Consider the following 25,107-nt stretch of genomic DNA (forward strand, 5'->3'; position numbering starts at 1 on the left):
ATTAGGTGCTAGAGCCCCCTATAGGACTGTCACAGTGAAGCCAGATTTCAGAGTAACCACAGAGTGTTACTTCTTAGTCCCAGAGAGGAGGGTATCTAAGGAGTCTGTACAATAATGTCAGGGTTTGGAAACCAAGGGTTAATGTAGTTAGTTCTCTGGAGCCTGGGGTTTTACCAGGAACTATTGTTTTTGAAACTACCCGAGTTACAGCCATCTTTAAAAGTAGAAATGCAGGGCTGGCCAGTTAGCTCAGTTGGCTAGAGTGCAGCCTTATAACCCCAAGGTCACAGGTTCAGATCCTTGTACAGGCCAGCTGCTTCAAAAAACAAAACAAGACAAAACAATAGTGGAACTGCAAAGGACTGCCTCCATCTGCTTGACCCTTCTAGCTAGGCCAGTCCCTGTGGGTTTAAACACATGCAAAAAGAATGAATTTTAAGAGTTCTCACCACAAAAATGATAACTCTGTGAGGTAATGCATTTGTTAATTAGCTAGATTTAACCATTCTACAATGTATATATTGTATGTATACTTCAAAATATATATACACCATGTTATACAACATTATGGGTCAATTTAAGAAACAAAAACACTCCCCACAGCAAAGTACCTTCACAGATGCTATTCTCTGGTATGGGGGTTCTGAATGCTTCAGTGGTCCACTTGTCTCCTTTAAGGGTTGGTTCCTTTATTCTCACAACACGAACATCTGTTGTGTGCCTGGCACCATGCTGGGAAGCTCTAGAGATACAAAAATGAGGTAGACATGGCCCTACCTCAAAAAACTCACAGTTCCTTAACAAATAAATATTTGCAGTACAGCGTGATAACCGAGTTTATATAGGTGCAGCGTGGATAATAAAAAAAGAATGAACAACAGTGCTGGGGAGTAGAAATGGTAAGTTTTAAGGAAAAAGGTCGTGACATATGCTAAAGATCTAATTCAAGGTAGGAATTACCTCTACAAAGCAAGTAAGGACCAGTATGCAAAGTATGGTTTGGAGTATCAAGGCACTTTCCCAAGGGCCTTGATAGTCTTTGTTCTTGGGAGAATATGACAACTGATTTTGCAGTAGAATCTGTGCCGCAGAATGATGCTACTACCACCACCACCAGTGTCAGCAACAATGCCCTGGGAGCCTAACTGCCATACAGCAATTAGCACTGGTTCTGGTTATTTAGAAAAGGGAAATTTGGAAAAGTAGACTTGCTCAAACTTTTCTCTTTAAGATTTATTTCCAAAATGTCTCCCACTGGGTGTAGTGTCAATTAACTCTTAGACTTTTAGAAGCCACAAACAGGGAGAAAACCCTATTAGGTCTGTAACCACACCCCAAGCCCACTTCCAAATCTCATCCCCAGCCAGATGCCACGAGTTGACCTGAGTAAGTCAGAGGGTAATTTGATGCAGGGAACCAAGTGGGCTCAATGCAACTAGGGGTTAAAGAGGCACACATCTCAATATGCCTGAGAAACTAGTGTCCTGAAAGTCACCAGCTGACTTGGCTCAACTGGTTACACTGACCTTGGCAGGCAGCACTCAGCTCTGAAATTAACCTGTCAACTAAATTGAAAGCGAGAAAAGGCAGAAGGGCTACGACATAAACATCCATCCCCACCCCTAGTCCAATCACTGACATCAGGCCTGGCATGGGTGGTATTAATCACGCCAGCCTGATATGCGGTTGAGGACAGCTCTCCATCCAACCCTTCCAAACCCGTTCCCTGGGAGCATTCCACCAGCCATGCACCTGCTGCTGGCCACAAACCCTCAGCTCCCGACAGGCATGGATGCAAGCTGTCGCTAATGACATTCAAAGCCACAACACACCATTTAGAACCCAGGCTTTTCAGGAGTGGGGGGAGGGAGAAGCCAGGAGCCCAGGCAAAAGAGATACCCATGTTGTCCTCCCAGGTGTGCTTTTCTATAATGTCTGCAACGTTCCCTCCCCACAGATGGTCATTTCCTGGGAATTTAATGAGAATATAGAATTAATGGCCCAAAGAGCTCTTGGAGCCGGTCATTAATTCCCCCAGGAAATACCAGTGGTCTTTAATCAAAATTGCCTAAATTATAGGCTAGTGATGCATGTCCTCGCAGGGCTGGGGGTGGGTGCTGTCACCCCAAGTGGCTCCAATAGATGGCGCTTATCTTGTACATAAATCATTCAGATAATCTATTTTCCATTTTTCCCCGGTGAAAACCAGAGAGCATTTAAAAAAACAAAACAAAACAGCAGGGAGTGGAGAGGACTTAGTAAAGGCTCAGACAGGAATGTTCTGTCTGAGGACTGTTTCCAGGCTTGGCAAGCCTCTGAGGCTCAGAAGACTGAGCCACTCCAGGGTACAGCCAGGGACCTCAGCAGCAGTTATGAGAAGGTAGAGTGGGAGTCGGGGGGTGAGGGGTAGTAGGCAGGAGAGCACGGAGAAAAGTCCCTTTCTTTAACTTTTGGAGAAGGATGTAGATGTTCAGAGAAGACTTCCAGAAGCCGATACTCTGTAACTTTCAGGGCCCCTCCTGTCATTGGACACAAAACATCAAACTTTTCTGTTTCCACATGGAATTATAAATAACAACAGGGTCATTTGTTCAACAAAATACGACCCCAAGAGTTTCTGGCAGATAGCGACCTAACTCCCAACTGAGGGTTCTGAACAGTCTCCCAGACTGTGTCTTTTGTTTTGTTTTGTTTTGAATATAACATTCTTGAAACCAGTCTGTCTTGAATCATGTAACTATTAAAGGATATGTAAAAGAAAACTACACTTCTAGGGAAAAATAGGGCCTATGTCTGCCTGACTTGCATCAGAAACCTCAGCTGCAGCCAAACCGTTCAGATTTCTCAGACTCTGCAATCCCTGAGACTTGGCATCATGATTCAGATGTGAATGAAGACAGAAGGATTGCTTTATTTTGGTTGGGAGTCACCACCTCCTGACTGATTTTGCAGACTTTTAAGTATTTTTATACTTATGTCTCACAGGGGTTTAAGGTACTTAAAGCCAGAAGTTAAAATGGCCACAATTCTGATGGTGGCCCTTTGTATGTGATTTAAGGATCCTTAAATTGGAAGGTTAAGGGAACTTTGGCTCCAGCTATAGCGAGATAGCTCTGGCTTTACATTCTATCCAACAGCACACTGGATATTGAAGAAAGTAAGTGAAATGGTGGGTCCAGGAGACTGATCTCTAAACCTCCCAGGTTGCACAGAAGACCTAAAAACATGGTAAGGGATTAGCTTTCACAGACTGACTGAAGTGGGTGAACTCTTCCCAGCCCAACCAAAGGATGTCTGTTGGACCAAAGGATGTCCAACTGCTTGAAACAACTGGCTTAGCAGGAAGACAGGGAAGTGAACAAAATAGCCTTAATCTAAGGTTGTATGGGGCAGTACAAGGTGCTGTTTCTCCAACTTATCTGTCGGCAGCACAGTTCCCCATTGATAAAAAGGATTACTATCCATTTAGAGAAGGGAGGACCTATCTTTTAATGCTGCTTGTAAAGGCAGTTTGTGAGTTGAAAAAGAGCTACTACCAAAGGTTTTTTTTTTTTTTTTCTCTCCATTTTCCCCCTGAAGTACTGGTGTTGGCGAGTATGTGGATACTCTATCTCAGTTAAAACTAACAACGCTGTGTCATTACATCAGAATTTACATATGAGAGGTCTCATAGCCTTTGTCAATGAGTTGGAACTCTGGGAAATTGACCTCAGTTTCTTATTCTTCTACACAACCCAGCCTTCAATTCACCATGAAATATATACACTAATTTTTGCTTCTTTGAGTCTGCCAATCATACGAATTTTCTTCTGAGTTCTGCTTATCCAAGGCACTGTGGAACGGAGCCAGCTGGACTTTGTTTTCAGGCAATAAGAGGCCCCCAGGTTGATCTGCAGACATTGAAGCAATTCCCCTAATTTGAATAGTGATGAGCAGGGTCCTCCTCCCCACACACACCTGAATTAGAAACTTGGTTCTGCGTAGTACTAGCTCTGGGACCTTAGGCTATCTGTAAAACGGGAATAATACTACCAGCTCTATTTGTAGATTTGTGAAGGCAGTCATGTAAACAATGAATGCAAAAGGTCCCAGCACGCATTAGGTCTGTTTCTTTCTTCTCCCACCAAGGGGATGCGAGAGTTAATGAAACTCTTGCTGGGAAGCGGGTCACTAATTTCAGCCGGAACGTGACCCGCTGAAACCTGAAACTCTGGGAATGGATAGGAAACGCGAGCAGAGCAGCTCTCGGATCCCTTCCTTGTCTACTCTCCTGAAAAATCCATCCGCGACCGAGGGTGCCGCAGGCTCTTCCCTTCACAACCCCACCCCACTCCGCCACTAGCAGCAGCACCAGGGGCGCGGCCAGCTCCCCCGCCTGCTGCCTGAGGCTTGAGGAAAAAAAACAGACCCCGAGGGCGCGGCCAGCGACAGCTTTCTGCGTCCTCGGGACTTCGGTTCTCTCGGGTCCAAAGGCGAGAGGCGGCGTCGGCAACCGGGAAGGCGGCCCTCCCGGGCGCGGCGAGCTGTGGGCGTGGCGAGCGCGCGGGCCTCCCGGCTGGGGCGCCCCCTCCGTGGCCGGGCTGGGAGTGCGCGCGCGCGCGGCGGAGAGCGGGCGCGCGCGAGGCACGCGTGCCCGCGCCGCGCCGCCTCGTCGTCGCCCGCGGCCTCCGGGCTCCGGCCCCTCCCCTCCCCCGCGAGCTGCGCACCGTCGGCCGGCTGACCCAGAGGCCCGCGCCCGCGCCCTTGTCCGCGCGACCCGGCGGCGAGCTCCGGTCTGCCGGCAGCATGAGCGGCGGCGGCGACGTGGTGTGCACCGGCTGGCTGAGGAAATCACCCCCCGAGAAGAAGTTGAGGCGCTATGTGAGAGCGAGCTGCGAGCGGGCGCGGCTGCTGAGGGGCGGGCGGACGGGCGGGGGGCTCCCCGCGGCCTGCCGAGGGGCTGGGGGCTCTGGGAGGCGCCGCGCCCATGAGAAGGGCGGTCCCCGAGGCCTCCGGGGAGCAAGGAGTGGCCGGCGCGCCACAGCGGCTCGGGGGTGTGTGTGGGGCACCTGCACACCTGTCACAGGTGCGCTTCCGAGGGGCGGGGCGGCAGGTTGAGGCTGCGGCGCTTTCTACGCGAGGCGGGCGCGTCCGCGGTACCTCCCCGGCCAGTCTCCCTGTAGTAAACTAAATCCAGTATCGAAGTTTGCATTAATTGTTTTTGGAGACCCAGAGAGTTGATTCCTGGCGCGGGGGAACCATCGTAACCCTGAGCGGCTTCAGCCTGCAGGGTTGGGGAGTGGGCCGAAAAGGGGGGCGTAGGCTGTGGGGCCGCGCGGCCCGGCCCCACAAAGGGCGAGGGCCTCACACCCTCTCCCCTTGCCTTTCTCTGCCCCCCCCTCCCGGGTGGCCGCCTGCCTCCAGCATCACCGGCAGCGTCAGCGGCATGTGCAGCCCTTGCATTAAGTGACTCATTTGTTTGTCCCCCTTCTTTCTCTTCTGTGTGCCTCTCGCAACCCCCCCACCCCCACCCCCACCCCCCATGGTGACACTGCAGTTTGGTCCGCTATAACTGGCTCGGGTTTTGTATTGTGCAGCCCTTGGTGTATGGGGTCGGGAGAGATCAAGGTTTTCAGTTGCCAGGTGGTGCTAACCGACAGTGTTTACTGAAATTGCTGGGACAGCCTCTCCCCTCTAGGTGAGAAACTGGCAGCATCAGGGGAAGGTGGTACAATCTGGTGCCGAGCGGTGAGGAGTTCTGGTTTTCTGGTTGTTTTGTTTTGCTCACCAGAGGATGCCTTGCCTAGTGAGGTCAAAGTACAAGATGGTGCCAGTTACTGAGATTTGGCAGAAATCGGCCCTGGGGTAGTCTCAGGAGTTTGGAAATGGAAGTGAGGTGGCAGGGTCTCTCATCGTCTTCCTCTTCGCTCCGTAGGAAAGACCCTTGTTAAACCGACTTGTGGTGCTGGCCTCTCTGGGATCACTCCCACAGCCTGGAAGGGAGCCGTTGCCTTCCAGCTGCAGTGCATCAAGGGAGCTCTGAATAGATCCTGCCCTCTGTCAGCTGCGCCCGTGGCTGTCCATGGGGGGGAGAGGCAGAAGCTTACCAGAGTTTCCTGTCTTGGCTCCCCAGATCAGAACCAAGGGGCTTCTGGCCTCTGGACTGAGGAAGTGACATTCTGTTTTTCAAAGGAAGTGTTGTTGTTGGGAGTGCAAGTGTATGTGTCAGTGAAATCAGGCTCTTAGATCATTTGCTGGGAAAAACCTAAGGATTTAGCACATGACTTTTGAAAGAGGACATAAATTTAACATATAGTAGGGACGAAGCAGTGAAGTATTCATTTCAGTTTTAAAGTTCATTTTCAGTGATGTTCATGGAGCCAAAGTATTATAATTAGTAAGGAATAAACTTTCTTCCTCTTTAGGGTTGTATCAGTTCATTAGGAAAGTATAATTTTTTTATTAGGGTTAAGGAGGAATAATTTGCTATTAACATTTTTATGAATATATATATATTTTAAAATTTTGTCCCATATCTGTAAAAGTAGATATCATTCCAGCTAGTGGAATAGAGTGTCTAGTAAAAAATGTGACCCTTAATTTTCAAATTAGAGCATTACCCTAGAGAACCTTGAAACTTTGTTTTTGAAACAATTTGCAAACAATTTGACACTGTATCTACATTTGACTGATGAATACCTCAACTCTCACCACCCATACTGTCTTTGTGACCCATTTTTGGGTATTTTGTTTGTAAACAACTTTAGCTCAAAGTAACCAAATTTGGAGACTTTTGGGTCAAACATGTATTTACCCATCTGAACTACTTGACACCCTAGACTCTCATCATGACGTCAGCCTCTCTCCTTCCCATCTTCTATGCAGCTCCAGCCCATAAGGCATTAGACCAAACTAGCAACAGCTTTTCTTAGGCTAGGATGTGATGTATTCCGCTGGTATAACTGGAAGCCTCTATCACTGTGGAAGTTCAGTTGCCCTGGATGAAACTGAGTTGAGCTATGTAATCCAAACTTCTGGGGAATAGTATCCCTTTATATCTACTTTATTCTTTGGGTTTTGAGAATTTCTGCACCTTGTTGTAAATTAGAACTCTGCCAGTTTCTTCAGTTTGTTAGAGGGCCAAGTACATTAGAACCAAACTTGGAAAGAAGTATTTCCCAGGCCCACTGCTAAACACATACCCCCAAATAGCTGCTGCTTCTAGTATACATAATAGCATGTGATATTGTAGATTGATATATCTTCATTATAAGAATGCCTCAATCATTTGAGATAAGAGGGAAAAGTAGTTTATGAAATAGATTACAACTATTTAAAACTTAAAAAAAAAAACCTACCTCTCATTTAACTTGAGGAGAGGGAGAGGTATAGGGGAAAAAAACAACTTGGAAGGAAGAAGCTATAGCATGGTACTAACACCAAGGTCAAGGGTTCAGATCCTTGTACTGGCCAGCCATCAGAAAAAAAAAGAGGAAGAAGCTATGGCAAATGTTATCAGGGATTAGTTTTTAGGGATTTTTTTCCCCAACAGCCATTTCTGGTTGATTAATCATAAGGAAGTGTAAAAGATCTATCCAGTATTTTCTGTGTCCCCTGAAGGAATTAGAAAAAATCACTGGAAAATGCTGAGTATTGTCCCTGGGGCATCATGATACGGTTGCAATGGGAGGCTGGCAGAAGGAACAGCCCTCCCGCAGTGTGTGCACACACACCACACACGTATATAGGGCTTAAACAGGATTTTCTTGGGGGAAAACGTTTTATGACATACACTGCAGTAGTTTTCTATTAATTTCACTTTAAAAGATTTAGGGAAAAAGACTGCCCCCTTGTGGCTAATTTGAAGAAAGTTGTGTATTAAGGAAATAGTAATTATTTATTTTTATTTTATTAATTAAATAAATGCATTATATATGTGTGTCCCAGGCACTGGATTAGGTGCTGGAAATAAAAATTAATCTAGCCATTCAGTCTTAGGAGATGACCTTGATTCTCCTCACAAAGAAAATTGAAAAGATCAGGGTATAGCTGTCTGCACATACTGTGGCCACGTTTCCAGATTTACCTGTATCTTCATGGTTCCTTTCCTTTTTCCCTGTTCTTAGCGTAGATGGGGTGCCCCTTCCACCGAGCTAATTCTGCTATCTGTACTTTGAATCATATCCCCTCCTACCTACTCAGATAATCCTTTCCCTTTCTGTCATCCATCTTCACCTTCTTCTCCTCTACTCTAAACACCCGTTCTTTTAATAAAATTCTTCCTCACACCTTCCCCTACTCACTGTGCTTTCTCCTTTTCTTCAGTGCTAACCTTGTTAATGGTTGTTTATACTGCCTTCATTTCTTCCACTTTCTCCTCAGTCTGCTCCAATTTGAAACCTTTGTCATTTCATCAAATGAAATGTGACACCCAGGTCACTAAATTCAGAGGATCATTTTTTACTCCTCATTTTAATTAATCTCTTCACTTCTTGGTCACAGCTGTCCACTTACTCTTTTTTGAAACACTTTCCTCTTGTCTTGAGTGACACCATATATGCCTGATTTTTCTCCTTTTCTGACAATTAAATATCCTTTGCTAGACTGATCTTTTTTACCCAGCCCTTAAAGGTTGAAACTCCTTTATAGTCACAGTGGCTGTGTGGTTTCTCCCCTTGGCAATCTTTTCCATTCTCCTGGCTTCAGTGATCATTTGCATGCTGGTCATTATCCATATCCAGTATCCAAGCTGAATTTCCATCCCTGAGTTGTGTTCTGAACTCCAGACTTTATATCCAGCTGTTAACTGGGCATCTCTATTTGAATGTCTCCCAACACAAACTCACCACACCCCAAATTAAACTCTTCTTCATTCTTCTCTTCTTTAACCAAATTTGCTCAGTAAATGGTGCCACCAACCACCCACCTACTCAAATGAAAAACTTGAGTCAACATCTTTGACTCCCTGTCACCCACTGTCCCACATCTAATCTTTCACCAAAACCCATTAGTGCTATCATCTAAATATTTTTTGCTATATATTTCTCCATTCCCACTGCCATGACTCTTAAAATTAATTATCATTAATAGCCATGTGTTGAGTACTTTCTCTGTGGCAGGCACTATGCTTAGACCACTGATCTTTTAATTTAATCCTTTTAGACTTGCAAGAAGAGAAGCAGCTTGCCTAAAGTCATCAGGCTTTGTCCCAAAGTCTGAGCTTTTTTTTTTTAATTAAATGTTTAATTTTGAGGTAGTTGTAGATGTGCATCTATGTGGTAAGAAATGGTGAAGAGGCACCATATACCCTTTACTCAGTTTTCCCTAATGGTAACTGTAGCGCAATATCACAAGATATTGACAATCATAAAGTCAAGATATAGAACATTTCCTTCACTGTAAGACCCCTTATGTTGCCCTTTACAGTCACATCTACTACAATATGACCCTCACCACATTCTTAACCCATGACTTAATCTTAGGGGGAAATCATTCAGTCTTTCACCATGAAGTATAACATTAGCTATAGGTTTTTTGTAGAAACTCTTTCTTTTTTTTTTTTTTTTTTTTAAAAGATGACCGGCAAGGGGATCCCAACCCTTGACTTGGTGTTGTCAGCACCACGCTCAGCCAGTGAGCGAACCGGCCATCCGTATATGGGATCCGAACCAGGGGCCTTGGTGTTATCAGCGCCGCACTCTCCCGAGTGAGCCACGGGCCGGCCCAGAAACTCTTTCAATTAAGCATGTTCCCCTTCTATTTTTCTGAGAATTTTTATCCTGATTGGGTATTGCATTTTTCAAGTGCTTGTTCTGCATCAGTTGATATGATCATGTAATATTTCTTCTTAAGCCTGCTAATGTGGTGATTTGCATTGATTGAGTTTCAAATATTGAAACAAATTTGAATCTCTGGAATAAACCCTCGTTGGTCATAGTTTATGGTTCTTTCTATATATTACTGAATTCTGTTTGCTAATATTTTGTTAATGAGTTTTGTGTCTCTGTTATTTTGTTAAGATTTTTGTGTCTCTATTCATGAGGGATATTGGCCTATAAATTTCTTTGTACTGTCCTTGTTTGGTTTTGTAGCTTCAAAAAATGAATTGCAGCATATTCCCTCCTCTTCTACGTTCTGGAAGAGATAGTGTATCATTTGTATAATTCTTTAAACATTTAGTAGAATTCTCCAAAAGAAACAATCTGGGCCTGGAAATGTCTTTGTTAGGAATTTCTAAAATTATAAATACAATTTATTTAATAATTATAGGTCTATTCAAATTATTTCATATTGGGTAAATTATAGTAGTTTATGTTTTCAAGAAATTGGCTCATTTCATCTAAATTATCAAATATATGTGTGTAGAGTTGTAGTATCCCTTATTCTTTCAATGTTTGTAGGGTCTGTAATGATATCCCTGCTTCATTCTTGATATTGGTAATTTGTGTCTTCTCTCTTTGTCAGCCTTGCTTGCGGTTTGTCAATTTTTTTGATCTTTTCAAAGGACCTGCTGTTTATTTCACTGATTTTATCTATTGTTTTTCTGTTTTCAATTTCATTGATTTCTACTCTTTATTATATCCTTTCTTCTACTTGCACTAGATTTATTTTGCTTTTTTTTTCCCCCTAGATTTTTGATGTAGGAACTTAAATTATTGATTTGAGACTTTTCCTCTTGTCTATTGTATGTATTTAGTACCATAAATTTCCCTCTCAGCACTGCTTTAGCTATGTCCCACAAATTTTGATAAGTTATATATTTTTTATTTGGTTCGGTGTATTTTTTTTTTTTTTACTTCCCTTGAGACTTTCTCTTTGACCCATGGACTATTTAGAAGTATGTTGTTTAGTTTCCAAATGTTTGGAGCTTTTCCTATTATTTTTCTCTTTCTGATTCCATTGTGGGAGTAGAACACATATTGTATGATTTCAGTTATGTAAAGTTTGTTGAGGGCTGGCCCGTGGCTCACTCAGCAGAGTGTGGTGCTAATAACACCAAGGCCATGGGTTTGGATCCCATATAGAGGATGGCTGGTTAGCTCACTGGGTGAGCGTGGTGCTGACAACACCAAGTCAAGGGTTAAGATCCCTTTACCAGTCATCTTTAAAAAAAAAAAAAAAAAATTTTGTTGAGGTTTATTTAATGGCCCAAGATATGGTCTGCCTTGGTTTATATTCCATGGGTACTTGAAAAAAATGTTTATTGTGCTATCATTAGGTGGATTATTCTATAAATGTCAGTTAGATCTTTTTGATTGACGGTGTCATTGAGTTCTTCTAGATCCTTGCTGATTTTCTGTCTAGTTCTTCTATTGTTGATAGACAGATGTTGAAGTCTCCAAATGTAATTTCTGCTTTCAGTTCTATCAGTTTTTGCTTTACATATTTTGAAACTCTGTTGTTTGGTGTGTACACGTTTAGAATTGCAATGTCTTCTAGGTGGCCTGACCCTTCTATTATTACGTAATAGTCCTCTGGTCTCTGGTAATTTTCTTTGCTCTGAAGTCTACTTATCTGATATAACCTATCTCTGAAAACAGAACCGTTCCTGTTTTCCTTTTACTGATGTTCACATGATACATTTTTCTCATCTTTTTACTTTTAACCTACCTATCTAATTATATTTGAACTTATTTCTTATAGGCAACACATAGGGATCATGTTTTTAATCCATTCTGCCAATTTATGTCTAATTAGTGTATTTAAGCATTTTACATTTAATGTAATTACTTATATGTCAGAGCTTACATCTGCCATTTTATTTTTGGTTTCCATTTGTTTTGTTTTTTGTTTCTGCTTTTTTTCTTGCCTTCCTGTTGGTTTCTTGAACATTTTTTAGAAATCTACTTACCTATAATTTTTTTGAGTATATCTCTCTCTACACCTTTTTTTAGTGGTTGTTCTAGGTATTAAATTGCACATACAACAGACTTGGTGTCATCATCTTACAATCTAAATGAAATCTGGTGTCATCATTATACCTGACTGAGTGAGGTATCGAAACCTTACCTCCCTTTATGTCCCTTTGCCATCCTCTATATATAGTATAATTGTCTTAAATATTTTCTTTATGTCAGACAGTGCTATAATTTTTGCTTCAGCCATAATTTAGAAAACTCAAAAGGAGAAGGAAAGCCTGTTATATTTACTTATATATTTGTTTACTGTGTTCTTCCTTCCTTGCTTATGTTTCAAGCCTCCTTTTATCATTTCCTTTCTGTTTATAAGAACTTCCTTTAGCCATTCTTTTAGGGTAGGGTCTGCTGGTGACCAATTCTCTTTATTTTCCTTCACCTGAGAAGTCTCAATTTCCCCTTTACACTGAAGGATATTTTCATTGGATATAGAATTCTGGGTTGACAGTTCTTTTCTTTCCACAGCTGAAAGATACTGTGCCATTTTCTTCTGGACTCTGTGTTTCTGATTTAAAAAATTCATTATCATTCAAACTGTTTTTCCCCAGTAGGTAAGATGTCATTTTCTCTGGGTGTTTTCATGATTTTTTCTGTCTTTATTTTCAGAAGTTTGTGATGTGTCTTGAAATGGATTACTTTGGGTTTAGCATGTTTGGGGTTCACTAAACTTATTGAATCTGTAAGTTTATGTCTCTTGCCAAATTTGAGAAGTTTTTGGCCGTTATTTCTTCAGTACTTTTTCAGCTCTGCCCTCTTTTTCCTCTCCTTCTGGGAATCCAGTGACACAAATGTTAGATGTGTTGATATAGTCCCACAGATCCAGTCTCTGGTCATTTTTTCAGTCTTTCTCTGTGTTATTGGATCCATCTGTTGTTCTGTCTTCCAGTTCACTCGGTCTTTTTCTCTGTCCTCTCTATTCTGCTGTTGAGCCCACCTGCTGAACTTTTTATCTGGTTATTGTGTTTTTTCAGTTCTAAAATTTTCATTTGGTTTTTCTTTACTTTTATTTCTTTATTGAGACTTTCTGTTTCTTTGAGGCTTTCTACTTTTCCATTTGTTTCAAGCATGTTTGTAACTGCTTGCTGAGGCATTTTTATTATGGCTGCTTTAAAATCTTTGTCAGATAATTCTAACATCTTTGTCATCTCAGCGTTGGCTTCTGTTGATTGTCTTTTTCATTTCATTTGTAGTCTTCTTGGTTCTCAGTATGATAAGTGGTTTTCTGTTTTTATTATGTTTTGATACTCTGGATCTTATTTAATCTTTTTTTTATCTGGATTTCTCTGACACCGCTCCAGCAGGGGAAGGGAGCACTGCCTGATTATTTCCAGGTAGGGGTAGAGTCCAGGTTACCACTCGACCTCTGTTGACACTTGAAACATGAGGGTACTCCTCATAACTCCTGGAAGGGGATGGGAGTTCCAGCTTCCCAGGTGGTCTCCACTGTTTCTGCAGGGAAAGGAGGTGACCTCATTACAAGTCATCAAGGATAATGTCTCAGATTCAAACTTGGCTTTCTTTGACACCGCTGTAGCAGGTGTCACCTGGCCTCCTGACAGCCTCTCCAGGGTGGAAGTCTAGGTTCCCACTCAGTCTTTGCTGCTGTGGGTCGGGGGTTTGACCACAGTTTCTTTTGTGGTGTTTGGCTAGAGTAGAGCAGTTATTGTGTACGGGTTTTATGTCTTGCTAGGCTGCTCCTTTCCTGGTCCTTTGGTTAGAGAGAGGAGACTTTTGGTAGGAATTTTTTTGTCTGTACCTGTTGGCTTTTCTGCCTTGTTGGCTTCTTCAGCTTCAAATCTGATATATATGAAGCAAAAAGAAAAGCGATGGAATTTATCATTGTCGTTCCTCGAATTCCCTGGAGGTCGGTAGCCAGTCTGCCTTCTCTTCACCTTTCAGATTCTTCTTCTATTTGTTTTATATATAATATTAAAAGTTTTCAATTGTACTTAGTGGTAGGAATAAATAAAAGTATGTATACTCCATTTACCCACTGTGTATGTGTTAACTATTGTGTATACAAACGTGCTTGGTACCAATGAATACTCAGTATAGTAATTGCAATTATTACACATTTTATTCCCATTTTACCAGAGAAGAAACTGAGCACAGAGGTTAAGTGAGAGACTTAAGTGCCAAATGTATAGTAAGTAGAAGATTCAGGTCTGTAAATCAAGAGTTCTCATTAAAATCCATGTTCTTTCCACCACACGACAGTGATTTTTGTGGACTAGGATTCTGCCTTACTTTAGTGTAGCAGGATCTAGTCTTCTGTTTACTGTAGTCCATTTGCAAAATGCAGCCATTTATAAATGTTTAGATGAGAGGAGATGATTTGGAGCTTACATGGGTTGTTGTAATTATCCTACAATTTAACTCCTTAAAACTCAAGCATTTATTAGCTTTACTTTTTTTTTTAAGCCAGGTAACCCTAGCAGTCTTTAAAAATTTAAACTCAGTAGATAACTTTAAGTGAGTTGATATCCTTGATATCCATTCAGGCTGCTGTAATGAAATACCATGAACTGGTTGCCTTATAAATAACAAACATTTATTTCTGACAGCTTGGAGGCTGGGAAGTCCAAGATCAAGGCACTGGTGGATATCGTGTCTGGCAGGGGCCTGCTTCCTCAGAAAAGATACCTTCTAGCTGTGTCCTCATATGGTGGAAAGGGGGAATGACCTCTCTGTGGCCTCTTTCATGAGGGCACTAATCCTATTCATGAGGACTTAAACCTCATGACGTGGTCACCTCCCAAACCTCCTAATACCATCATTTTGGGGGTTAGGATTCCAACATGTGAATTTTGAGGCTACAAAAACATTCAGCTCATTGCAATGAGATTATTTAAATCTTCTAAAAAGTTAAATTTAAAAAGTCTGCTCATCATTAGAAAATTTGGACAATATTAAAGTGTAAATAAAAATTACCAGCTGACCAGTTAGTTCAGTTGGTTAGAATGAGACCTTGTAACACTAAAGTCAAGGGTTCAGATCCCCATACCAGCCAGCCGCCAAAAAAACCCCTATAATCCCATTTAACCTTGAATTTTTCTTTAAATTTGTCTTCTCAACAGAGAATGTGAATGTAACATATATAATTTAGTTCAATAATTTATCAAACAACTATTATGTGCCAAGCACCCAAGTTCTGGGATTACAAAAAAGGAAAAGAAACGGTTTCCTGAAGAGGTAAACTAGAAACTAAGAGAAGCAGGCTTTTCAGACAGAGGGACCACTAACATTGGAGGCAAGGTGGCAAGGACCTGTACAGTGTGTGCAGAAACACTAAAGACAGATCAGTGATGCATACCATCAGCAGAATGATGGGGGTAGTGGGCTCTGAAGCTGGAGAGGTAGGTAAGAAAGAACACCTGGGCTGGTAAGAACAGGAGAGGAACAGGAGGCCTTCAAAAACTACAGTGAATTCAAGATTTCTTTCTAGACCATCCTAGGTAGCCAGGGCATTATTCTAATGGATTATTTGAGTCTTTAAATAAATGTTCTGTCTGGTACCAATTCCTGGTACAGATAACCAAATGGAAATTTCCTGTTAGCAGCTTTCTGCTCCGTGGTCATAATCATTGGACTGATTCTTTGATTGTGTTCACAACGTTACAGAGACTGCTGTAACTCATAGCCTGTCTTCTGAGCTGATTGTCACCAACGTTGGATCAAAATTCCTCATTTGGAAGCAGCCCAAGTGTCCATCAATAGATGAATGGATAAACAAAGTGGGGTATATACATACAATGGAATACAGGTTGAGCATCCCAAATCCAAAAATCCAAAATCTGAAATGTTACACCATCTTAAACTGTTTGAGCAATGACATGATGCTCAAAGGACATGCTCATTAGAGCATTTTGGATTTCAGATTTTCAGATTAGGTATGCTCAACCAGTCAGTATAATACAAATACTGTTTTCCAAAATCTGAAAAATTATGAAATCTGAAACACTTCTGGTCCCAAGCATATCAGATAAGGGATACTCAACTTATATTATTCAGCCTTAAAAAGGAGGAAAATTTTGATACGTGGACATGCTACAATATAGATGAACTTTGATGACGTTATGCTAAGTGAAATAAGCTACAAAAGCACACATACTTTATGATTCCATTTAGATGAGGTACCTAGAGTAGTCAAACATGGAAACAGAAAGTAGAATAATAGTTGCCAGGGGCTAGGAGTGGGAGGCAATAGGCAGGTATTGTTTAGTGGGTACGGAGATGAAAGAATGCAAGATGAAAGAATTTTGAACATGGATGATGGTGGTGGTGGCATAGCAATGTGAATATTCTTAATGCCACTGAAATGTTTACTTAAAATTTGTTAACATGGTAAATTTTATATTCTGTGTATTTTAACACAATTTTTTAAAAACACTCTTCTTTTGCTAAAGATTAGTAATTGTTATTGCTAATGTTTCTAACCCAAGATGTAGACAGGATGGAATTTCCACAGCCTTGAATGATTATGGAGTATTCCCTCAGTGATGTCTAAGGACCAGAGGCAGTGATGTTGCACAAAGCAAGAAAGCACGCCTAGTGTTTCACTTAATAAGACAACTTTGATGTTGCTTTCTATCTCCAGCTGGACTCTAGCTAGAAAACTGTAATAGGATATAGCAACCTCAAGCTTATGAGAAATGCCGAGAAATATAGGTTCATGAGCAGGCTGTTGCCTTCATCCAAGTTAATTTTGACACGTGTTTATAGAGAATATATTGTATTCTTTCCCTTCCCAAGGGAATAAGTCTGTCTTCTACCCTACCTTCAAGTAATTGGCAGACTAAAGAAAACAGAAGTATACATATGAAACAGAATGATGCCCTTATAAGAAGTTACATGATCCAGGCACCGAGTTGCATGAAGGCAAGAACTCTGGATATGGAAGAAGTAGAGCTTCCTGGCATAGGAGGTGGGGACATGAGTTGGAGTCAAAAGATTAGGGCCTAGGAATGAATATGGCATTTGGGGTGGGAAAGAGGTAATACACATGGGATGTGGTAAAAAAAAATCCATCCAGAGTGGAGGATTTTATAGTAGAAAGAGAAAGTTTTGAAAGGTAAGTGAAGAGTTGAGGAGAATATTCCATAAAAGGCCTTAGGTGGTAGGATGACATTTATTGATGAAGAGCATCACACTAACTCAGGAAGCCTCTGCCTCTCAGATAGCCACTCCTTCAGTGTGAAATGTCAGTGGTGTGTTGGCAATGTTTATCTTCAGAAGGTCTCTCTCAGTGTTTCAAGGGCCTTTGGATCCTTGAACAAATGAATTAATTCTCAGAGCCTACTTCCTTATCTGTAAAATTGGAAGAATGCTTCCTATTTCACTGACGTTGACAATTCACCAGGCTAATGTGAAAAAAAATCTTAGCAGTGTCTAGCCCAGAATAAGTACTTAGTATCGGGGGAGGTGGCAGTAGGGGATGATGTTGATTTATATTTATAACCCCTTTCATAGGAACTCTGAACATGAGCATGGGTGTCTTTTCCTTTCAAATTTGGGCTATAACTGGAGTTTACAGTGTCTGAATGTAAGTGAAATTCCCAAGCTGGATATCACATCAAATTCTAGGGAGTTAACTTTTCCTGAAAGGAACATCTCAAGGATCCCCCATTCTCAGAGAAGGGAAATTAAACTACACGGGGATCTGGCTGAAGCTATGACTTTGGCCAATCCCCGGGAAATATGTGTGTGCTGGGGGCTATAAAGATCAGTGTGTAATATTCTGGAGTCCACATTTCAGAATGGTTTAAAATCCAAGAATGTCCTAGTAAATGGTAACCCTTCAAAGCTCAGCTCGGATCTCCTCCCCTCCAGGCTCCTCCACAGTAAGTGCTGTGGATTGATTGAATTGTGTCCCCCAAAGTTCATATATTAGAAGCTTAATCCCCACTGCAACTGTTGAGGGTAGGAAATCCTATGATGGTAATTGAAATGTGGGGCCTTGGAGGGGGTGATTGGATTGTGAGGACTGCACCCTTGTGAATGGATTGATCCATTTTTGGAATGGTGAGCATGGTTGAGGACTTTAAAAGGAGAGTGCGTGAGGAACTCTCTCTCTCTCTGCTCTGCCATTCTGCCATGTGACACCCTGCATTGCTGTAGGGTCACCTCACCAGATGTCTTCCCAGCCTCAGAAAATGTAAGCAATAAATTTTGTTTTCTTATAAATCACCCAGTTCCAGGTATTTTGTTGTAAGCAACAGAAACAGACTAACACAGTAAGCCTTCTTTGGGGCTTGCTCCCGTGGCACTTTTTTCACCTCTAATTTGGCATTCTCACATTGGGTTTCTGTCAGTCTCCCTTCTTTGGTTTATGAGCACTTTACGTGAGAGTGTAAGAATCTCACTTAGAGCTTGGTGCAGGGTTGGTGCCACTTGTCAGGCACTAGCTAAAGCAAGGCACTTTCAAAGTCATTGTCATTTATTTTCTGCAACTACCCCTCCCCCCATTTTATGCTTGCTGCTTTTTTTTATTTACCAGTTGTCAAATAGTGAGTGGTTCCTTAGCCTCCGAAGTGATCAGTTAGGGTATTTTTTAGTATTGTTATGAGCTCACATATTTAAACAAATTTAGTGTGTTTGAATCTATAATAGTCGTTGTCCTTATTGAAGGTCAGATTATACTATCTTTAGCTAGTGGGGGCCTATTCAAGTTGGCGTCTGGGTCCTTTTGACATGACTCTACTAGTCTTTCATAGTTCTTTCCTACCTGGAAATGACAAGATGTTTCAGGTTCCTCTTGTACATTTCCTGATCCAGACCTGGGATTAGCTGTTTCCTCAGAGTCCTGGTTTCTTTTAGTGAAAATGGTGTGCAAAAACCCATTATGGGCACTAAGGGGTACTTATTCCTGTTGGGTTGGTCACACACTTATTTTTTACATTTATAGTCAACATGAACTATCACTTTGTATTCTTTTTTCTACATACCATTATTGTGAATATTTTCATTTACTTCTACGTAGTATTTCCAATTTTAATTATGAATAATTTCAGTCATACACAAAAGAAAATGGTATAATGAATACCAATTCACACAGTTTCAAATATTTTCGAGATTTTATTACATTTGTTTCATCTATCCATTTTACTGTTTTTTGATGGAATATTTTTAAAGAAAATCCTAGACATGTACATAGCCTTGTAAATATCATGTGACTGAATGCACTATACCTTATGAATACATTCTCCCTGGTTAGACATTTATGCTACTTCCAATTATTCACTGATGTTTATAGTACAAGCCTGTTTTGTCACACAGTTGGCATATCTTCTGAGATCTTCACCCAAGCTGATGAGCCATAGCATTTAAGTATTATTAGCTATCACCACAGTTCAGTTGGAAGATATTCTTGGGCAGTTGTAACCTGCCTTGGAAGAAAATGCTAATTGGAGCTCCACTGGCTTGAAGAGCAAGGGAAAGTGCTAAGTCTTATGTATAATGGAAAGGCTAATTTTCTTCTTAGGATTGTAGAAATGAGTCTGTTATTTTGATCTTTTGATATAATTTTCTAGAAGAAAAATTGGGTATAGGCTAGATGTATATAAACTTTTTTGCATACCAACAGAGGCTACATGTGTTTAGGTTAAAGCCTATTAGAAGTCTATCTGAAGATACTGCTATTAACAAATAGTATGAGTCTACAGGGTACGTAATATTCCTCTTAGAGTTTATAGTGTTGTTGGGGAAGCAGCGTGAATTATAATGCTGGGCAGTGCATACCACATGAATGGCAGTGACCAGTGCTGTAGGAGCCCATAAGGGATTGATTTAATGTGGCCAATGAGTTCAGTGTCATAAGACCTATGTTTACATTTTACTTGCTGGGTAATCTGCCATTTTGCCTTTCTGTACTTGTTTACTCATGTGTTCTTAGGACTGGACTCAGTTCACATGTCACTTTGAGGCAGTCTCTTCTGCCCCACCTTCCCCATCAGAATGAGTTATGACCTCCTCTGCTCTTGTGTGTCATTGTTTTGCCTTAGTACCACTCAGCAACTGTTGATTTACACTATACTTCCCTCCAGACTGGTAGCTTCTAGAGTGCACCATGTCCTTTGTTTATCCTTGTACCTAAAGCACAGTAAGTTACTGGTTGACTAGTACTTTATATGGTTCTAAGTTTTGAACAAATATTACTGTAGGATTAGTTACATTTTCTGGGAGAAGAAAGAGCTTGAGCTGGAATTGAATTGAAAGCCTGATATTTTTTAGCAACAGATTTTGGCAACTTTCATAGGATAGGCTATTAAAAATTTTTTTAAATTTTTTTGATAATACTTACATGTCACTCCTAATAAAGTTATTGTAAATATAGATAACAAAAAACAAATAGCAGTATCAATAAAGAGCACCTGTAATACTCCCACCAAGGCATAAACATTAACATTTTAGTGTATTTCCTAGTTTCTCTTTTCTTATGTTTATGTGTGCTTTGTATACTTCACAAAATGGGAATGAGACCATACCACGCTTTGCATGCTTTAAGTTAGTACATTGAAAATATTTCCCTGTGTCACAAAATAGTCTTCTAAGACATGGCTTTTAATGGCTGCTTAAGCAGAACAACATAACAGAGCTTCTCAAGCATGTGTAACGTAAGGACATTTTAAACAAGCATTTTTAATAGGTTCTTGATGTTGAATTAAATTATTTTTATTTTACCAAAATGTGTATAAACAAAAGCCATGAAGTGTAAATGTGTACTTATAGCTCTTCTAAAATTATAAGACCAAAACAAATTTACAGATTAAATACAAAACTTCAGAACCAATATAATTCACATTAACAACAGTAGACAATTTGCTGAGACTAAATTGGGCTTAAAATGTGCCTATGGACCTTATTCTTTTGGAGCATGTCTGTTCTGTGTCCCATTCTTTTCTCCCACCACATTTCTATGTCTGAACTACAATGAAACTTTGGTTTGTGTAGCAAGCCATTTGGCTTTTGATATAACCACTATATTTATATGCTGTCAGCTCTGTCCTTTCTCAGTCGTGTGTATGAAAATTAAAGAACTTAGTATTTGTTATCAGTAAGACTACAAATGCAAGGGTTGGCAATCAAGGAACAGCATTCACTTGTAAAATGATCATTCAAATAATCAAGACTATGCTTATATATTTTAAAACCACTCAAGGTGAAAACTCAAGATGGAAAAAATATTTTGTAGTGGATTTGCAGATCGCTGAGGATATGCGTTTGGATGCTATTTTGAAAAATCCCCATGTAACCATGAAAAGCATGGGCTCTGAGGTTAGCCCTGGATTGGAATCCAAACTAAATCTCCCACATGCTTTGTAGGCTTTAGGCAAGTTTCTTAATCTTCCTGAGCTTTAATTCCTGATCTGTAAAATGGAGATAATGGTAACTTTAACCAGTTCACTGAATAGTTTTAACTCAGAGGGTTGCAAACATGAATAATTTTGTTTTTCTCCAGTCAGAACTCCCAGCTGAGCTTTGTCAAAATCTCCCATCCTCTAGTCTCTTGATGATTCTTTGGTTAAAGTCCACAACCTTCTGGTCATTCTGGGTTATTGAAAGTTCACCATTTTAAAATTTAAATGTATCTAATTGAAATTTTTACCTGCTCCTATTACTGGCCAGACTCGTGGCTCTGGGTATGTGAAGTGGGAAAAGGTAGATATGGTTTATTTTTTCTACTCCTCTTTCCCATTCATGACCTTGGAGAGTGTGGGGGTGAAAGGAGATACAGTCTCTTTGATATTTCTTTCCTGCACTCTTCTAGGCTCCAGTTGTTCTGGTGAATAGGGATAGGCAAGGGACAAGGATAAGTGTCTCTTCACTGGCTGCTGTTGGGTCTTCCTTGATGGCATTTACTGGTTGCCTAGCCATTACTGCCTTTTTGTATTCTCCACATTTGTGAGCTCTTTGGAGGGTGGGCTTCCTCACTGCTTAATCTCCAGGCAGGAGAAGAAACTGGTTTTAAGTTCTTTCGGTCTCTTTCAGGCCGTCTCCCCTTCTTCTGCCACTCCTTAGCTGGTGTCCACTTGCTCAAGGGGCAGACTTCTTGGGTGGGGAACTGGCAAGAGGGCGTAAGGCCAGCAATTTCTGTGGGACTCCTTGACTCAGAGGACTCACAGTCATGCCAAAAGGGGAGCAGCCTTGCTGCCCCTTCTTGCTCTGTTTCCCCTTCCTTTGTCCAGACTGGTAAGTCGAATGCCTGATCAGATATTCACCAGGCATTACAGTTTTTCAAAGTTCTTGCCTCAAACCTTTTCTTTTCTTTTTTTGGCATCTCTATAAATGATTATTTTGGAGCCCACTGTGGTGGTAGGGAGCGTACCACCCCCAAATACAAGGGTACTTCAAAAAGTTCATAGAAAGATTCATATTTTCATTCTATTTTTCCATGAAAGTTTTGAAGTAGCCTCATACAGCACTTCCCACTAGGTCAAGGGATCCAAGGTTTCCCCTCCACCATCTCTCCTTTGTTTTTGTGGACTGTGGCAGGGGAGGGACAGTGAAGGGGCACATGTGATGGTTGGATTAGAAGATCTCGTACTTTAGTTTCTTAATAAATTCTTGAATTAGCCCAGCCCTAGTTTCTGTTTCTGTTTCTTTTGGGGCGGCTGGCCAATGATCCGAACACTTGACCATAGTGTTATCAGCAAGTGAGCTAACTGGTCAGCCCCAGCCCCAGTTATTGACTTGTCTCTTTACCTCATAGGGAACTCACCTCCTCTCTGTCTTTAGCTGTAGGTTCTATTTACTAATTGTGGGCAACTGGGAAAGTCCATCTCAACATTCTCTTATATAACTACCCTAAAAGTTGCTATGGTATTAAATATGATAATGCCAAGCACATTGTGAGCACTCTCTAAGTGGTAACTGTTACAGTCATTGCAGTGCCAAATTTATTTGACTCTTTTGTTCTTGGACATTTTGGTGCTTTACTGTCTTACTATTGTAAATAATGCTGTCATGGTCTTTAGAGCAAAGACATTTATCTTCAGGATGAATTTCTATAAATGGAATTTGTAATTCAATGTGTTCAGTTATTTGTAAGGCTTTTGATACATCATACCACATGGACTCTCAGAAGGATAGTTTTGGTTTCCCTGATTCTTCTTTGATAGTAGACATTACTTTGTTCCGCATACTTGACAATTTGATAAGTGAGAAAATAGTTCCTTGTTTTGACTCTGATTTCTACTGAGATAGAATACATTTTCATGTATTATTGACTCATTTTTTAATGAATTGTATGTTCAAATGTTAGTTGCTTTTTGATGTAAGTAATTAGTGTAATTAGGAAGACTGAATAGCTTCAGGTATTTTAAGAAGGGAACTTGTAATAATACGAGCAGGGAATCTCCAGCAGTCAGGAGGGAAAAGATTGACCTGACCAGATGTTTCTGTTAATTCAGTGGTTCCCTTTTGAGACCTTTTCAGTTGTGATATTTAATAGGTTTCCCCCTGCAGCCTTTTGATTTTAATTCTGTTTCAAGGCCTACCTCAAATGTCACCTGCATTGTTGACACTTCCTGATTTCTTCCTGAGGGAGATTTAATTTCCCACAATATCCTGCCATACCTCTGTAGAGCTCTTATGATACTGCAGTGTGACTGTTTTTAGATGTCTCTCCTCTAGGTTACATGGACTTAAGGGCACAAGGGCACCCTTTTTTTTCTTTCCACCTAGTATTTGGTACATATACATTCAAGCAGGAGATAAGGCTGTGGAAAGTGTTACAAAAATGAGGAATAGGGTGATTAATTCCACTTGGAGTGGGGCAGTGTCAGAGAAAGCTACAGAGAAAATGACAGTTGAACTGGGGTTTGAAGAATGAGTAGGAGTTCATCAACAGAGGAGAAAAGAACATTTCAAATAATGAGAACAGCTTAACTAAAGGCCTGAAGATGTGGGCACATGAATGTTGAGGAAAGGTGTATGGATGGGGAGGGATGAAGACTAAGGTTCAGGTGAGCTCCTCTGTTCTCCCCAGTGCTCCCATCTTCATTACCTTTCTTCACCATGGTCCCTCTGCTTTGTCTGGGAATCTTCTCTCCCCGCTGACTGCTTTGACCCTATCAGTCATTACACAAAGTTACTGACTTTGTAACTTATTATGTATCCCACACCAAAGGAAAGAGGCAAAAATGGGTTCATGGACAACTCTGGATGGCATCATGATAGCGTTAGTCCCATGCTGAAAGCTAGGCAAGAGAGTAGTGTCTTACCCAAATTCCTTTTGGACTGCCCCAATTTTTCCTAAGAACTGAAACATTTTCTATGATAGCATCTGTGAATAAAATAGATATTCTTACCAATCAAGACAGTGTTATCATGTATTTAGTCCCCAGTGACGGAATAACAGTTTCTTTCAAACTACGCTTAGACAAAGAAAATAGTATCATATTTTCTATAACTGATCTGCTTCTTTTCTATCAGTTCCATCTACTCCAGTTAAATTTGCTTCATGATAAATCTTTGGGCATGATAAGCATGCCCAAAACTTAGTGCATAAAACAACCATTTTATTTTGCCCACTGATTCTGTGGGTCAGGAATTTAGACCGGGCATGGTAAGAACTTGTTTCTGTTCCCCAATGTCTGGGGCCTCAGCTGGGAAGACTTGAATAGCTCGGGGGGGATTGACTGCTAGGAATTGGAATCATCTGAAAGTGTCTTCAGTCACATACCTGTCACCAGAGCTGGGTTGGCTCAAAGGCTCTGCTCAGCTGGGGCTGTTAACTAGAGCACCTACCAATGGCTTCTATGTACAGCCTGGGCTTCCTCACAACACGGCAGTCATGGAAACAATAAGACTTCTTACACGGTTGCTCGGGGGCTCCAAGAGTGAATCTTAGTGGCCAAGATGGAAATTTCATGGCCTTTTAAATGACCCACCCTTAGAAGTCACATAGTATTACTTTTGCCCTACTTTATTGGTTGAAGGAGTCACAGATCCCCTCAGATTCAAGGAAAGGCAACATAGACTCGCAACCTCTTGGTAGATGGAGTATCAAAGAATTTGTTGCCATTTTTTAAAACTGCCACAATATTTATTTTTCAAGATAAACAGTCTCCTTTGAATCATTTTGTAGTTCAACTTGATCAGGGCTCTTTGAGTAAATACTTCATCTTTCAGGTTCTGCCTACTTCCTTTTCTTCACCCCAAAGTCTTATTTGGTCAGGGCAGGGATTTCTGTCTGCATTATTTATCTACAAAT

At 41.0% G+C, this 25,107-nt stretch overlaps 1 protein-coding gene across 1 annotated transcript in view; it reads left to right on the top strand.

The window, feature by feature from the left end:
* The first annotated feature begins 4,686 nt into the window (after nt 1-4,686).
* GAB2 (GRB2 associated binding protein 2) overlaps nt 4,687-25,107 on the top strand; it is a 168,708-nt gene continuing 148,287 nt past the window's right edge. The window contains exon 1 of the mRNA XM_063093266.1: nt 4,687-4,860. Within this exon, the coding sequence (XP_062949336.1) occupies nt 4,786-4,860 (75 nt within the window). The 5' untranslated portion in view covers nt 4,687-4,785. The remainder of the gene's footprint in view (nt 4,861-25,107) is intronic.

This window comes from Cynocephalus volans, chromosome 4, assembly GCF_027409185.1.
Source record: "Cynocephalus volans isolate mCynVol1 chromosome 4, mCynVol1.pri, whole genome shotgun sequence".
Lineage (NCBI taxonomy): Eukaryota > Metazoa > Chordata > Mammalia > Dermoptera > Cynocephalidae > Cynocephalus > Cynocephalus volans.